This window comes from Apteryx rowi, unplaced genomic scaffold, assembly GCF_003343035.1.
Source record: "Apteryx rowi isolate R43461 unplaced genomic scaffold, aptRow1 scaffold_154, whole genome shotgun sequence".
Lineage (NCBI taxonomy): Eukaryota > Metazoa > Chordata > Aves > Apterygiformes > Apterygidae > Apteryx > Apteryx rowi.
In genome coordinates this window covers 640,345-657,838 of record NW_020447797.1, presented here as the reverse complement: position 1 = coordinate 657,838, position 17,494 = coordinate 640,345, and the positions used below count along the sequence as shown (strand labels likewise).

Sequence of the window (17,494 nt, the reverse complement as noted above, 5' to 3'; positions counted from 1 at the left end):
GGGGGCGTAACACCCTTCCCCTTTAAAAAGAACAACCTTTGATTATATGTATATATAGAAGTATATCAAATACCGCTTTTATCATCATCAAAAAGTATAAACGCTAAAATCGCTTATTGGGTTTTTAGCTAAAACGGCTCTGTAAGAATTCCGTTATTTCAAAACTGTTTGTAAAGGTCGTGAAAGCWCCCCCTGCTCCGTGAGGTTCCCTGCACCCTTCGCTTTAAATGCTGGGTTTTGCTTTTAACGATCGGCGTGGCTAGACTCCGCTCTGCTTTCCCCTTGCATGCGCCACGTGCTCAAACATCTGTATTGATGCGCGTATCTATTGTTTCTAATCTAGTCAGCTGATCAATGAAGAGCAGCGTGTAATTAATTGTGCGATATTGTGCACGATGCCCCCCTCTACGTTCATCTGGATGGATTTGTTACTCGTTAACTGTAGCTGCCTTCCTAAACAGTTTCAAGAGGATATAACGAACAGCGTTCTTGTTCCTCCCTGACTTCTCAGTTTTTAGCTGACAAATAATTTTAAAGGGAAACAATTTCAAAAGAATGCTAGAATGTTCTTTTTTTATTTTATTTTTCTGGACCTATTTCATCATATGCTAATATTTTTATATTTTGCTAAAAACRGTCCAAAGTGAAGGAACTAACTGGAGATGCGCAATTTGGTTTCTATTTCATTCAAACCTTTGTGGGGTCAGTAGGAAAAATTAAAAAAATAAATAAATAAAATTTTTTTTAAAGCCTCCTTTTTTTTTCCTGAGGATCATACAGATTTCATTTGCAGTGAGCGAGGGAGGAACTAGAAGAGAGAGCAAAGGAGTCGGTTAGCGATTTGTCCCAGGGCCCCTTTGCCCCTTGGTCGCGCGGTCGCCCCAAGAGCGGCGATGGTGCTCGAGGGGGAGTTGCGTCTGCCTGACCTGTCCACTCTCATGTTCTACCTCTGCTGTTTTGGTTCTCGTGCAGATGGAGGGAGCGAGGAGCCGCCAGACCGAAGACAGGCAAGTGTAGACTCCCGCCAGAGCCGATCTGGGCAAGGTAAACATGAGTGTTGTTCTCCCGCAGAGACTCATTTCTCATTTGTTTGGCCTTTTATTCATCCGTTTTCTCTTTTTCGTAGGCTGTCTGTTCTTCTGGCATTCCTGTAACCATTGTGATCATTCCAATAGGTGCAAATTTGCTAATATTCAGAGCACAAAGCTGGCTCTCCGTTTAGAGTTTGAAAGCGTTTGGCATAATTTCTGGCACGGCGAAGTGCGTTGCACCTCCGCTTTACAGTCGGAGACAGAGCTTTACACCTGAGGTGGTGTAAAAGGTGTTCATCGCGTGCCAGAGCAAATCGGGGGGGGTACAGTGACCTCCTGCCTTCCTCCCCGATTGCAAAGGAGAGACCCCGGGGCGTTCTCAATAACCAGTTCAGCCTTTCCCGCAAAACCCCTCGATGTGACGAGAGACAGGACCTGTGCCTTCTCCTCCGGGGGGGTTTCAGAGCTGCTTTGAACACCACCAGCTTGGTTTTGGTTCATCCTACAGGAGCAGGGCAGCAGGAGGTCCTAGGAAGAAAGTCATAGAGTAAAAACAGACTTTACGTTATTTAAATACTGATTCTACAAACTCTTGTTGTTGTTGAGGACCCACAATTCACAACAGCCTCGGTGGTTAAAGTCACCGCTGTGGCTGCGTAGCAAGGAGAGCTGTCACTGACTCCAGCAGCTCTTAGCTCTGGACCGGCTTACGTATCCTTAGAAGCAGCTTACTTAAAAAGTTTTAAGTATTTGCTCATTTATGAGGCTTGTGAAAATGCAGGTATCTTTACACCGCTCACGAGACTGATAAAGCGCCCTATGGAAACATGGCTCTCTAGTAGGTGCTCTATGTGTTGACTCATTTTCTGCTTCAGATTGCAGCAATAATTTTCCTTTAATTTAGACTCCACTCTGTTGTTGTCATGGTGTCCTAATGACTTATTATAGAGACATATTCTCCAGAGCATTGTTCTTTTTTGGCAATACTCCAGGGTTGCCCAGGCAAAAATTATTCCAAGTGATTGAAGCCTGTAATCAGAATTAGGGGGAATAGGAGTTCAGAACTAAAACCATGAAACCCTGTGAAACGTCAGCAACTGAAACTGCTTTGTTAACATAGGCTCTCTTTAATTTTATTTTAAAATTTCATGTGTTAAAGTAGAAGAATTGAAATAAGCATGAAGCAAGGGAATTTATAACCGCATGTCTCTAGCGAGAGCTTGCCTTCAAATCGCATTGGCGTTCTGTGATTTCGTTAGAGAATACAAAATGAATAGTCCTTTTCCAAACGCTGTTAGTTCAAGTAGAGTTCCTGTGGTATTAACTTTCAAAGGCCTCTTTCTTTGCAGTTAGTCCTTACCATGTTCTCGTTTGTTTGGTTTTTTTGTAAGCTCGTTTTTAGAAGATGCAGCAGCCTAGATGAGCCTGCTGATCTCAGACTTGCCGGCTGGGTTGCAGTGCCTTCGTTTCAGATACTGTATTCCCTCAGCCTGCATTTCTGCATTGCCACTCTGAATCGTGGGTTGCTGTGGAAAAATATTCATTTGAGGAAACCCTTAAATCCTTTTTTTTTTTTTTTTTGGCAAATACTTACTTGCCAAAAAAAAGGACACACCTATTTCAGTTTACATTAAAATGCAACGCTGTAAACAGCGTAATCATTCACGAGGAGCTCACTTACTTTGCTTTGCATGACTCTAGGAATAGCCATAGTTAACAGGAAGTTTTAGTGTGGATGGAAATAGGGGGGAGAGAAAAGCTGAAGGGCAACATGCAAAAAAACCTTCCTACTTCTCCGAGAAACAGAAGCTTCTGCACTGAATATTTCCATCTAGATCAGCGGATGTGACTGGAGACCTCAGCTGCCTTTTGCACATGACAAAACTCACATGTTGGGGTTGCTCGTGTGTCCTGCTACAGCATGGTGCTGCTGTATAAAAAAAMCCAGTAGCTTTATCAATTCTGCCTTGCTTTGTTCCCTCCTTGCGTCGGGAGGGGAAGGAAAAGGGAGAGCTTTTTCCATTTCCTTCTTCTACTCCTACTTTAATAAGCCTGGAGTTAACCCTTTCTTTCATCCCGTGCAAATTCTGCGAGGAGGAGAAGAAGGCTTCCTTACTCCGTAGAAGGATCATCTCTAACCTTGCCCAATTCCACATGCATAAGTTCCTACCTGTCTGCATCCGTTAACAAGCATTTTCCCTAAGGAGGGGTTCAGGGATCTTATTATGCTCGGATAAACCAGCCAGCTGGGACGAGGCAGTARTCTCCCTGTTATTTAAAATTTCTGTTGCAGTATGGGATGCCCAAGTATTGAATCTGTTTACGAAGCTTAATTATCTTGGAATACTTCAGGAAATAACTTATTAGTTCAGATATACACTTTATATTGATAGTCTCTTTAAGTATAGTTCAGAGGAGAACTGAAACAAATTTAAGAATATTTCAATTTCTTTGTTTGCTTGTTTGTTTACTCCAGCAAGATGAGAAAATCTTGACATCCGTGGGATGAAATGTGTTCGTATGAGTATGTTGTGGATGTTCTGTGAGTTATTTTGTAAAGCATCTGAGGATTTTAAGAGGGGAAAATACTTTTGATAATGTTGCAAAGCTGCTACCATTAGTTTTTTTCCTGTGCAAGATATTGCCCCCAGTTGCTCCCAATTTTAGCTAAGTGCCAGAAGCTGGTCAAAGATGCCGCAGACTTGCACTGTAATAATCAGTAAAACGCCCAGAGCCTTTAGATCTTTCCCAGAGCTTTAAGTGCAGTAAGATATATAGCGTTTATAGTTTCAACAGAAACTGAAAATATAGTCTGAAGAAACTGCAACTTTTGATTTTAAGAATCATTATCAGTGATGGCAAATCTTTTTTTTGTGTCTGGTGCCAGGTATGTTTTTAAAAAAAAAAAACTTTGTAGATCCTTTTTGTCAATGCCAACCCAATCTGCGAATGCCAAATTTGGCACTGATGCCCGTGCTTTGCATTCATTCACCTTTTAGCTCTGGGCCTAGCACTGGGGACACGTTACGAATAGRCTTGCAGAGTCAGCAGAGATGTCCAGCTTGCAAAAACCCTTCTGAAAAAAGCAAGGACCTGTATCAGCTTATGTCAAATAAGCTATATATGGAGCCAGTAATTACAACTGGCAATGCACAGCTGAAAGAAGTCAACATTTTTTTTATTGTAGCAGCGTGCTATCAAATTATGCCCTCCTGGAAAAACTATGCCCAACCGCATTAGTAGACCCTCTGCCTCTTTTGGTTGATTGCCAGCTGAAATTTAGAACTGAGATGGCATCAAACTTCAGCTTTAGAAGTCTGCAGAGCAGCAGCACTGTCCTGGTTGTTGTATGAGTGCAAGACCTAGGCTTGCTCTGGAGAGCACGTGTCTTCTGAAGCAACCTCCTGTTTGTCCTGTCCACATGCTGCACTGCATACAGTGGGATTTGAAAGCATTTATCCGTTTGTCTTCTCCACAATTTCTGTCTACTCACTGCCTAGGAGTTGCACTTTCTTTTAAATATATTTATTCAAGCCACTGAGAACCACACAGAGCTATCCAATGCAAATCAATAATTGCCTTGATAGAGGAAAAACAGTAGCTGGCACTAAAAGCGAAAATGCAGCCGTTAAAGGTGTAGTATGAGTGTAATTCTGTTACATTATTTGTAGTGGAATATCAACGTGACCGGTTTTAAGATGGTCTTGCACATTATTAGTCAACTCTATAAGGTTAAGAACCTTTGTGCCTAGAGGCAGAGCACGAAGTATTCTGGATCACAGGTTTCCATCTTTTGCAGCAAATAGGAAAAATTTAAGGCTCCAAGCTCTTGCTGGTTCAGAAACACCGTCCCTTCCTTTTTCAAGAACAGGTGGTGCAATAGTTAGCAAGAATGTGCCTTTAAGATTTAAGATGTTGAATCTCTGCTTGTTGTCACGTTACTTGACTGTCTCCCATGTGTGTCAGTAGTCACGTAAACCCCATGTAGGCTTGTCGGGGCCTCGGTACTTCTTTACATTCAAGTTTGTTCCATGGAGAGTTGTTGGGGTGGYTGCTTGTAGAGGGTTTTATTTGCTCCTACTCTTTTCCTAAGGCTTYTCTCTTCGTGTAGGCATCTCAAATAGACCTTTGCCTATTCCACCCCTAGTATCTTTTTACATGTCTATCTTTAAGCTACCACTGCCTTCCCTGACTGTTCTCCAAGATCTAAGCTACCAGCTCCTGAAGATTGATGCTTCCCTGGCAGGCGGCACTGAGTTTGGTTGCCATACTACCTGGCAGATGGGAGGCCAGCACGTTTTCTTGCTCAAAGAACGTATGAAAGCTGTTTTAATCCAAAGGCTTTATATAAATAAGAAGTGTTAGCAAAATATGAAGAGAAAATGTAATTAAACCAACCTGATCTTTTTATAGGAGAAAGCCACAATCTAAACACGCCAAAAAACAGTAGAAGGATTATTGCTGTGTCTGAATGATATTTAAAACTGGTGACTTTAGGACTCTCTAACTAAAAAAGTCCACATAAACGCTTTGTGGTTATGCTGTCCGTAACCTAAGGAGATGCTGTTACAGAAATGCCGTTTTTTCACGGGAAGTACCCAGCTTGTCCGAGGCGAAGGTGTGAAAGCAGCCGTCGCCGCTGTCTGCAGGCATCTGAGGGAGGTGCAGTGAGATGTCACCCCGGCCRTACTCGCCCCAGCCCCGATGGTCCTCTGGTAGCAATGGTGAAAGCGGTAGACGTCCTTCCCTTCCTTCTAAGCCGTTCTGTTTTGTGTTTCTCATCCTCTTAGGCACCTCCACAGAGAACGACTGTGCTTTTGAACCAGACTACGCAATTCCTCCACTCCCAGTGACCGAAGGTATGCAGCACATTCGGATTATGGAGGGCATGTCCCGCTCTCTTCCATCCTCCCCCTTACTCACACATCAGTCTATCAGTGTTCGGCTCCAACCTGTGAAGAAGTTAACTGGTAAGGACTTTAAATAAGTTCCGTGGGGCTTTTAAGGTCCATTGGTGCAAAAATCTGTAAGAAAACTCTTTGAGCAAGCTTCTGCATGCAAGTCAGCATTTGTGTACTGTGTCACCTACTGTAGTCTAAAACCGTAGCGTTTGCAGGATCAGAGGAGTTTAAGGAATGGATTGGATGTCGCTCTGATGGAGAAATTTCTCTATTCTGAAAATGATCCCTCCGTTTTACAAATATTCTCTGGTTTGCTAGGAAATTTCTTGTAGTAGCAGAATGTGTTTTAGTTCCACTTTGTATTCTGGCTTATGCMTGATGAAAATGCTATAGTAATTTTAAGGAACTTTATGCTAAAATTTTTAATGCATAGAGAAGAATGCATCAGAAAAACGCTAAACTTGTTTCAGTGTGACAAAATGATTTTTTTTCATAGTTCATACGTATTTTTAAACTGTTTTGTTTCTCTCGCCTCCGGGGATTGGGTATTTGAACTCCTAAACGTTTTAAAGTAGTTGGATTTGCGAAAGAACCTGGCAACTAATGTGCATGTAAAAGCCCGACATCGTATTTCCACTGGGAACAATTTTGAGAAACTTGCTTCTTGCCTAAAATCTGACATTCCTCCCTGCCCATGTTTAAAAATGATCAAACAGGTCACTACATTTATATTGACGGAAACCTCCAAAAAATTTTTAGCTGATGTAGTTAGATCTGTGCTTGCAGAAGGGACCTTCTTTTGTACCTTTTATTTCCCCTGCCCTCTGGTGAAAGGAGAAATTGAAAAGGATTCAGCAGCGYGAGCAAAGCTCTGTGGTTTGGCTAGGGCCGGTCTGAGCGCACTTGACGCACAAGAGCCATGAAAGCCAGAGCAAATAACATCTTTCACCTGTTTTAGTTTAAAAGAGTTTGTCTGCTGTCTAAAACGTTCCCGTTTCACTCCCCTCTCTCGTCGTCTGTGCCCTGCTCAGTGGGCAGAGCTYTGTCTGCTGCCCAGAACCCTCTTTGGAGCGAATCATCTCCCTTTTATAACCTTTTTTTAATCAAATGACAGATAAATGCAACAAGAAAGAAATAGATTGGCCAAAAAAAAAGAGAAATTCAACAGGAAGAGGGTGTTCTTTCCCTCTCACTAACACCCTGATAACTTTTTTTATTTTTTTAAAACCTTTATAGCGACTCTATCTCATCTCTGCATGCCCCAATGCCGCTGGCTCCCGCCAATGTAGTCTTGCCTTCACGCAGACTCCCTGCCACCTCCACCGCTGTTCCCTGTCCCACCTCCCGCTTTCCAAATTGGTTATTCTCCTGCTCCCTTTAATATYTGAAAACTAGCTGTCTGGTCATGGGAAACCCTTCCGGGGAGTCGCCCAGCAAAGTTTTTAAACTTTTTAAACGTTTTTAAAAGTGTTAAGCTCTGCCCATGATTGGTTTGTGTTGTCAACCTTCTGAACCCCCACCTATACATCTAATGTAGGTGTTCCAAAATTTATAGCAGCGAAGATCAGATTTGGTTTTAAGATGAAGATACCTGAAAGTAGACATCTTCCCGCGCACCGGCTATTTAAACTGCTGTTGTACTCTGCAGGACTCTAATCACTGGAGTTAATGAATGAGCCAGCTGGCCGGCCCTAGGTGTCCAATTTAGGGCCATCTGAGCTGGTTTCCATGTTCCTTTGGTTCTGATGGGACTTTAAACAACTGTTCACATCTGCACACCTGCGTTTAGGTGTCTGGATATAAACTGCATCCATATCTGAGCGTTCACTTACCGTTTACCCCTTTGTACAGAACRCAACTGCTGCTTTCCTTAACGAAACCACCTCCTAGCTAGTGTTYGTAGCCGCTTCACGGAGCTGGGTTGATCGAAATCACTGTCTTTGGCGTTCGTTGCTTGCCTGGACCGCCTTTTTAGCTTATGTTAAGGAGGCTGCATTTGGTCTCTACATGGTTGTTTAATAACAATTTTGTTCAAAGAAAACTGCTATGACATCAGTGCAAGCTTAGCATTTTACCTGCCTAAAAAGAACAAAGAATCAGTAACTACATGTTCTGGTTTCTTTAATGCCTCTAATGGTCAGCAGGATAAGTGACACCAGCCATAGGGGGTGCTAAGACTACTTTTAAAATGCTGATTTGGGTCAATTCCAGCACTGTATTGAAGTAAGCTGAAGTTTCGCTGAAAGTAGCAGAGAGAGGGTAAAATCTACAGAACTGTGCCTGCTTCCACACTAAATTGCAGATAACTCAATCCCCCCAAACTGCAGTCGATGGCATGTTTCATTTTCAAAAGCAATTATGAGTCTTAATGTGCCACGTTCCCCGTTTATTTGAGACGACATGGAAATAATGAGTCTGGAAGTTTGGAAATTTTGTAAGAGTCAAGTTATATAAGTAGCTTTAGGTTAGGGAGAATCACAACCCRGAGAGATATGTAATTACAAAGAGGAAATTATGCAATTTTTCACATGCAAGCTAATTTAACATAGAGAATGGATACAAAATACTCCCAGATGAGCATTTCTAACAATTAAAGGAGTAACAGTGGAATTATTAGTTTTTCTAGACAGCTTGCTAAAGGGGTGAGGTTTTACAGAAAGATGCCTAGTGAGATCGTAAACAAGAAACACTATGTGATTAAAGCACCATTTTTACAGGACCCCGATAGTGGATGTTGCCATTTTATTCCACAACCCGATTTTTGTGTTTTATGATGTAAGTAAAGTCTCAAATCACGGGCTGCCTGTTTAAATCATTATTTTGCAAATGCCTCTGTGCATCAGCTGGGAAGCACCTGTGATAACTACACTAGTTTTTGTGACCTGATACTGTTTTTTTTGGAGAGAATACTCAAAAAAGCAAAACTACTTGCATTTCTGTGACTTAATTTCATTTTTGAGTGTGTGTGTCAAGTCAAACCAGATAAAAGATACTAAATGTAACCTGTATTTGTTACAGATCTCTCTTAACAGTTGCATGTTTATCATAATCTGATTTTACTGGATGAGAATCAGTAATATTGAGCTCATTAATGTGCCGGAATCTCGGTTAAAAATTTGGATTTCCAGTTTCTACAGCTTTGGCTGCTGTTTCAGGAAAGAGGCAAAAGTTTGAAACGCAAGCTAAAAAGAGCAGATGAAAAACCAGTTTTATTTGATAACTGTTGGATGGCAAAGAGTGGGTTATTACTGCATTTCGCAAGGTACCAAGCTTTGCCATATAGACCTAAACGGAAGTTATATTTGCCGAAAAGTAACTGAATAGCTAGTCGTGTGCATGGAGTAAGTATTTGAGATTAGGTATCATTATTCATAAATAATTGTTTCAAGCAGCATATACTATATCCGCAATAAATATGAGGGAGTTTTCTTCAGAGGAATTGGAAAATACAGAGGTGGCAATGGAGTGAARGAGTTTGGAATGGCATAAGGAAGGCGAAGGCGGGAGGAAGAGTTTTCTTCAAAATGCAGAAGCGACTTTGACTCGGCGGGAGCTTGCGGTGGGTTGAGGCCATTCGGCAGGAGCGGGAGTCCGGGAGGCGAAGGATGATCTGGGCGACGTTGTGAAAATAAAGGGCCGTGAAAGTATTTTAAAGGATGCCTGGAGTCGGACTTTCTTGCTCAGCTGTCTTCTGYGGGAATTTGGAATTGATAAGGACTTTGAAAATGTGCCTTAAGTTCTGTCTTATAACTTGAGGGTCTGCAAAGAACTTCTTAGTGGAAACAAGAGAACAACGATCTAGTTATAAGTGGGGCCTTCGGGAAGGCTGATGACGTGATACCTGGGGGGCTTGGGAGGGTTTTGGTCTTTATTTATTTATTTGAAATACTTCCAGTTTTAAAAGTATCCTTCAATTTGCAGGCTCCGATCAGGGTTGTGCTGGGGGTGTTCAGATCTGCTCACTGTTATTTTTGTCCCTTGGAATTTCTTTTTCTTTTATGAAACGGCCAAGAATGCTCCCTATTTTGCTACGGATTTTGCTTTGCCAGAGTGACTGCTAAAATTAGCTTTTTTTTTTTTTTTTTAATGTTCATTCCTGACTTTTATGATCATAAAGTCTAGTAGATGAGAGAAGTCATTCCAAAATGTAGCCCATGTCAGCCTAGTCTGTCTAATGCTGTATTAGGGGGGGGGGTTTGTTGTTTTTTTTCTAGTTGTCAGTCCTTTCTTCGGATGCAAATACACTGTTTGCAGTGCTTCAGCGTGTGGAAATGCTCCATGCGTTTTTAATGAAGTCTTTCTTCGTGCAATGCCAGATAGTAATTGGCAGGTGTGGAGTCCAAAAGCGTCCCGACACTGAAAGCGGAGACTGTGAAAAATGAAGAAATGAATTGTGGCCATTTTTTCTAGTCATAACACACATTTGTACTCGTTTAATATATTGTATGACGTGGAGCTAATTTGCCTTGCTTGAATTTTCTCCCGTGGTCTTTATATTCTTCCTTTAGTCTCATTCGTTACCTTTCCACCACCTTCTTCTGACCGTAACCCTCTCTGTTCATGCACCGCCGCCCTGTTGTAGCTCTGCGTAACCTTATATTTCTATCAATACTTGGAAAGTTCGTTACTCTTCTCCCAAATATTTGCAGGGGGCTTGAGTGTTCCCCTTTGGGAATGGCTGGCTCGTGTGGCCGCTGCCCCGAACCGCATGGAGCCTGCCCCGCGAGCTGCGCTGCTCTCCTCCTGCTGCACCTCGTGCTTGGCACCTCCACCTCCTCCTCCAAATTGCGCCAGTTCAGCCTAGTAGATTAAGCTGCATATACTGATAATTATTTTTAATTATTTTTTCCATGTGGCAACAGGTCAGGCTTCATTTACCTCCCAGCTCATAGAAAGGTTTTCTTGCATTTGGCCGAGCGGCGCTTTGGGGTCTTGCTAGCTTCTTGGCGCACCGGGTGCCGGGGTTGTAGTGGCGGCTTTTGAGGGCAGTAATTAAAAGAAATGGGTGACGCTGACAAACTTCCAAGCGTTTGGGGAGTGCGTTCTCCGTTCCCGTGGAAATGCGTTGTGTACAACCGCGCCATGGGCGTTCAGCAAGAGGAGTGTAAAACAGCGTGGCACCGGCAAAACGCCGATAACTCTTATTGCGCAAACACAGATGAAGAAAACCATGGGCTCCTCTTTCAGTTCGGCGTTCTGATTTGGGGACACGCAAAMATCTATGGGAAACTGCCTGTATTTGTCTTAAACTTACATACTTTTCCTTTCGCATCTGCTTTAAATATCCTGCTCCAGCTAGAGCCAATCCAGGATAGCATGTAAACACATGCTAATGTTTTGCACGTACATGTCTTGATGACTTCAGCGGAGCTCCTAATGTGCTTGGAATTCAAAGAGTGTCTCAGTGAGTTGGATGATTAGCATGATTTTTTTAAATTATTAGTTTTAATTTACTGCTGATATTGTAAAAGGGAGGTGTTTATTTTGCATCCTCATGCAGTCATCATAAGAATTTGTTTGCTTTCATTAAGGTAATGGGGAAAGGAATGCTTTCCACTGCGCTTTATTCATTTTAGTCATTAAACATAGTATTTATCACGTTTCTTCTTCAACTGTTTCTTATTGTCCATCTCTTTTATCTACTGCTGATCTGACAGACTTGAAAAAGCCAAGGGCTCCCTTAGCTGCAGAAGATGTTGTTGGATGAGTGACCACTGACTGTATCAGCAAGTAAAGGGGTTTTTTTGCTGGGGGACACTGACTGGTGACATGTCAAGACCCTCATTTTTGTTAAACATTTCATTTTGTTCATTAGGTCAGCACAGACTGTGCTGTTTCATTAAAGAAAATTTGTAATTAGCGTCAGATTGGCGAAGACAAGTTCACAGCCTCGCGCTATTTTTTCAGTCTGATTATTATTCTTTTTTCTCCACATTTCTGTTTTTTTCCCAGAAGGCTCCTAAGGGCTGTCATAGCACACTCTAAATCTCATAGCACTAATAAACAACTGGGTTCAAAATCTTTGTGTGATTATGAAGCTTAGGGAGAAAAGCAAATAGCCGGTAGCTTGACAGCGAATGCATGGAGACGTTTCTCTGAGTCTTGCTAGCTGTGATGCTGTTTGTTCTTCTACTTTGTCTCGTTCTTATTTCCAGTTGTTAATACTGCACAATAAAAGCAGTGATTTCTTTTGGAAGAGGATGAGGGTTATTCTGGGAAACTGAAGTATTACAAAGAGAGGCTTTTTGTCCAGCTGACAGTTGCCACATGGATTTTTCAAAGCRACCTTCAGAGCATAGAAAATTGTTGAGAAATTATCCAATTGTAGGGGCTTTTTCATGCTKTTTGCTCCTTACATACATTTGTGTGTGACTAACCCATTCATGTAATAATTTCCATATCTGCACAGTGGCTGCATAGGGGAACGGTACCATTTATTACATAAAACACTTTGTTGCCTTTAAATGTTTTTTTCCTAAAGATTTAGTTTCCCAAGGCTGTTTGCGACAAAACGTGACTGTACCAAATCCCAGATTTATACTTTCTGGGATTCTTCAGAGATCGAAATTTAAATACGAAAGGCTTTCAGCCTATTCAGAAGATAATTTGCTTATGTTCAAGGGCTAAAACATCTTGGACTGGTCTAGAAATGCATGCAGCCATTCCAGTAGAGTCAGTAGAGTAGGTTTGTCGGGGGAAAGGAAAGGAAAGCGGCTTCTGAGATGGCTTCTAGGTGGCACCGGTTTTTCATGGACGTCATGGGAGTCAAGTTTGCTTTGGGGTCCGAAAAGAGACCTGCATAGCACCAGGGAACTTGCCCAGTGGAAATTAGTGTTGCATTTCTTAATTTTGGATTTTACATTTTTAGAATTTCATCTTTTCAAGCCCTTAACCTGGCAGATTAGTAAACAAGATAGTTTTCCATCCAGGCAACAGTTAGGACGTGCCCTGTTTGGTGTGCAGTCAGGGGGACGCGTCGCGCAGCGGGTTGGCCTGCTTTCCGGAGGAGCCYGCTAATGTTTTTTGATTTCTCTGTTTTCTCTGGGCTGAATTCGCGAAGGTTGATAAATATTCAGTATGGCTGCAATTTTCACTCTGCTGAATAGGATGGTGATTAAGGAAAACTCAGGCCATGGCTGTTCTAAAGGGTGAAGTAGCAGGGAAGCATAAGTAATCAGCTTTCGCCCTCTCCTACATGTATAACCTTTTGTTCAGCAGTGGCTACGAACAGGCTTTAAATCAGCGTGTTTAACCTTAGTGGATGCTGTATTTCTTAAATTCGTTTTATCACAACAGCAGTTTTATTAGAATAATGTAAAAACTATGTAATGTTTAAAGAAAAAAAAAAAAAGAGGAAACCCCCCCCAATCTAGGATAAATAGGTAGACGGCACCATTTTGATTTCCGCTTGGAGTAAAATTAGCATTTAAAAGTTGCAGCGCAAACGCAGGAAGGATTTTCAAAACCKTTGGGTTAAATCTTTTATTACAGGTCGAAAAGGTATTACTGGTGGCTCGAAGCCCTGGCTGCAACGAGGATGATGCGGTTGCATCGTACCCCCTCGTGGAGGAAAGCATCGCTTTTCGGGAGGGTGCTTACCCAGAGGGGTGTACGTAAGTGCTTTCCTGAATCGAGGCCAAAAATAGTAACCAGCGTTTTATTAGGTTAAAATATGAGATGCTGGGCTGGAAGCTTCAGCAACTGAGGCTTTATTCTTCTAGCCGCGGGCACAAAGCCCYGGGCCGCACCTAGCTCCTCCTCAGCAAAGGTTTTAATTTGGGTGCCCGCGGGGCATTTCACCCATCTTTGTCCTGGGCTGTTTTGGTTTTTTTTTTTTTTCTTTGCTGTTGAATGGCAGACGGCAAACTTCAGAGCCCTTTCCAAAAGCGTGTCTGTGTGCAACTCCCCATATGCACGGAGAGGGGGAGAGAATATGATCAAAAATTTATGAATGAGACCATGTTTTTCCTAAAAACTGCTTTGGTTCGCGTTCTCAGAGGCCTAAATTCTCTCGTTGAAGYGTGACTTCGGTGTGCGAGTGGCTTTGGAGACATGGGTTTCGCTGCAAATCCCCGGCTTTGAAAACGTCACTCCCTTGCGTTTGGGCCGCGTGGGAACTTTCCCGAAGAAGAAACTTCMCAGGAATGAACGGGAATATTCCTATTGTATTTAGGCAATTAATAACRTGCCTTTTCCCAAAGAGGCTTCCGGCGATGGGGAAGTTGCCACGACCCTGTGGGGACTTGCCAGGATGCTCCCAAGCCACTGACAGAGCCACCTGAGTCGGGATGCCACTGGCAGCATCCCCTGAACTCCATCGCCTACCTCATTTTGAGTGCTGGGTGCTKCTGCGTCCTCCTTTTATATCTATTGATAGGATTGTTATTAAAAAGAAGGCGTTCTTAATAGCTTACACTTGAAACGCTTGGCTTTTTTTTCTTTTTTTTCTTCTTTCTCTATGTCTTTAGCAAATGGGTAAATATTCTTCATGCTAATTGTCATTGGGCTTTAATTGTTTCTTGTTTAATGGTGACAAAAGCAGATTAATAATTGCAGCCTGCTGGGACAACTGAGTCTCTCGGAGCCGATGAGCTCGCGCGAGCRGTGCTGGGACAGCTGCTCGGGGTGTGCCAGCGCCGGGGAGAAGCCGGCAGCATTTGCCTTTGGGCAGGTAACGTGGAGCAATAAACRGAAGGAATTTCTCAAAGCTGAAATYGGGRCAGCTGGGGAAAGACTTCGGGATCGYGGTTTTGTGGTTGCAGAGCTCTTGCAATAGATTTGTCTGTTTGAGGCCGTAAGAAAGCATCTGATGCTGGTGTAAGGTGAAGTTTCGCCCTCTGTGCGTGCAATACATATCCCGCRTGGGGTACAAGCCTCGGGCGGGCTGGCAGCTCGGTGGCTCTGTGCATGAGCTGGCTTTGCTTGCACTGGCGGCCCTGAGCGCGCCGCGGCGGCGGCTGCTGTGCGGGTGGGTGCCGGGACGTCGCGCGGGGCCGGGACGTCGCGCGGGGCCGGGACGTCGCGCGTGGCCGCGGCGGGCTCGCCGGCGGTGCTGCTCGGGCGCGCGGCCACCCGAGGGTGCTGCAGGTTGCTCCAGCCGCGCTCGCTTCCGCCAAGGCGCAGCATCTTCCGTAGCGGAGCCGCGCGCGCTTCCGCACGCTCCCGCTCCGTACCCTAGTTTTATCCAGGTCGTTAGGAGCTTAACTGTCATTTTCTTTACGTAATAATTCCGAGCAGACCCGAAAAAGCTGCAATGTCGCGTCCTGGCGCTGCGCTTCCATACGCCGCTGCCGGCCGCCGCGTCTCGGCTTGCCGCAGCCGCGATGCGATGCGGTGCGATGCGGTGCGAGCGCCGCGGCCGCGGTGCCGCCGGGGAGAAAAGGCTGCTGCGGCTTTAAAAGCGGCCGAGGGCCGCCGACCCTTGGGGTGGAAGCGGTTCCCACAATCCATGTCACGGCTCCTTATATGGCGCCGCTTCCCCCCCCCCCGTTGCCATGCCGACAGCAGCACTGCACCATTCACCGGCGCTGCTCGGGCTGCGCGGGGCAGCATCCCGCACCGCCGCCCGCGGCCCCGCGCCGCCCTTCGCCGCCGCCGCTCTGCGCAGCTCGCCCCGAGCCGAGGGCGAGCGACGCGGCGCCGCGAGCGCGAACCCCCCCTCGCCGCCCCGCCCTGCGGCAGCCTGCGAGGGGCGAAGGGAGACGAAACCCCGTGAAGCCGCCTCGGAGCCCGCTGCCCGCCGGCGACGGGGGAGCGATGCTGGCCGGGGGCGGGCGGCGCCGCGGCGGCCTCGCCGGGCCGCTTGGGGCAGCGGGGCTGCGCGGCGGCGGCGGCGGCGGCGGCCGGAGGCGGCACCTGTGACCCGGCGCCGGGGGCGGCAGCGGGGAGCGGGCGCCGGCGTCGCTCCCGTGGATTAACGGGCTCGGCGGCTTCCCGGGCCGCCGCTGCGCGCGCTCGGCTGCTGCGGCGGGAGAGCGAGAGCCCGTGAGTATCGGGACGATCCGTCCCGCGCGGACTTGCGTTCGGGCGGTGCTGGGCTTTCCCTGGCCGCCTKCAAACTCCGCGGAAAGGCGGCGCGGAAGGAGGGATGCTGCGGTGCGCCGGGAAGCCATTAGGAGGGTTTTTAGCATGAGTAAGGACCGCTCTGCTCCGCTTATTTCCCTTTTAGTTGTCGTTTTACGTAACCCGAGCCTGCCTCCTGCTTGCAAAGGGTGTGCAGAATTTCACGCGCAAATGGACGTGCAACGGAGARAAAAAAAAAATCCCGCTTTCTCAGGAATATTAAAATCTAAAAGAGCTGCTGCGGACTGAGCTGAAAGCTGCCACAGGTCATTTGCGATCTTAGAGCAATGGTGTTGAGATAAGGGTTTTCTTTTGTATTGCACAATGAGCACAAATTAGCACTGAGTGGATTACAGCACCCATATGTGCTGGGGGAGAGAGATTATTTAAAGAAATTTGCTTCTCACTAAAAAAAAAAAAGGGGGAGGTTTTTAATTCAGTGCTACTGGGAAAAACATATATTGATAATCATTTTAAAGGTTACATTTGAGATAAAGCTATTAAGCTCCCTAGTGTTCATGCTGTACCTAATCCTTGAGAGATGTGGTTAAAACTGGTGGTTTCAGTGCAGACTTTCATCCTTTTTAGGGGTTTTTGTATCATGGTGTTTACAATATGTTTACGTTTGGTTTTTATTGCTTTCAACGTGGCATTGATGTGAAATTCGTGCTCTTCACGTAGGAGCAGAGGCTGCCCTGGAGGCCCGCTCTGCCTTGCGTTTCTGAACCGCACGAGAATGCCGAGGGCTGAGTTATCTGTAAAGTGTGCCGCTAGATTCGGGTTGCTTCAGGATGCCGGATGTGTCCTTTCTGGGGATCATTCACGTTCCACTTAATTTTCTCAGCTACGTTGCAAGCCGTGGTTATCCTCAGGTTTAACAGAAGTAGAAAACTTGTTATTTTTTCAGACAGGATTAATGAGTTAAAGTAAAACACACAGCCAAGCAGCATTTCATCATGATTTTGCCATCTGCATTTTTAATCCTGTCTCATATTCTAGTGGGGCAACCTATACTGTTTCCAGGAGTAAAACCTGTTAGAGGAGGAGTTTACTTTCTCATTTGTTGAATATATTTTTTTTTCCTGTTGTGTCAGTCCTTACTATTCTTTTTTTTTTTTATGGTGCTTCATTTGTTATTTTTGGACTTGTGATTTGTTTTGACAGGCGTGTAGCTGTACGGACACCAGTTGGGTTTGCAGAAATCAAGCAGGTGTATGAATGCGTCTGTGTGCRCACCCACATACATGCACTCCTGTTTCTTAATTAAACATAACTCTTTGTGGGGGAATTGGTTAATCCTCCGCTTCATTTTTGTGCGGCTCSAAAACTGCTCCTGCAATTTGTATAGCTAAATAATATATGTATTTGTAACTTTCTGAATTAAACCAAATCGTGGGTGGTGGGCTTTTCATTCATTAGAGAGCTGTCAAACTCCTGACATTTCTGCATTAATTTTGTGGTAGCTTGGATGCAGCTTTTATTTTATTTTTAAATGGAGGA

The 17,494-nt window shown here is 44.7% G+C and overlaps 1 protein-coding gene across 1 annotated transcript in view; it reads left to right on the top strand.

Annotated features, from left to right (window-relative positions):
* Positions 1-17,494, top strand: part of TANC2 (tetratricopeptide repeat, ankyrin repeat and coiled-coil containing 2) — a 204,442-nt gene that overhangs the window by 51,833 nt on the left and 135,115 nt on the right. The window contains exons 2-4 of the mRNA XM_026059243.1: positions 973-1,044; positions 1,310-1,312; positions 5,822-5,890. Coding sequence (XP_025915028.1) covers positions 973-1,044; positions 1,310-1,312; positions 5,822-5,890 — 144 coding nt within the window. The remainder of the gene's footprint in view (positions 1-972; positions 1,045-1,309; positions 1,313-5,821; positions 5,891-17,494) is intronic.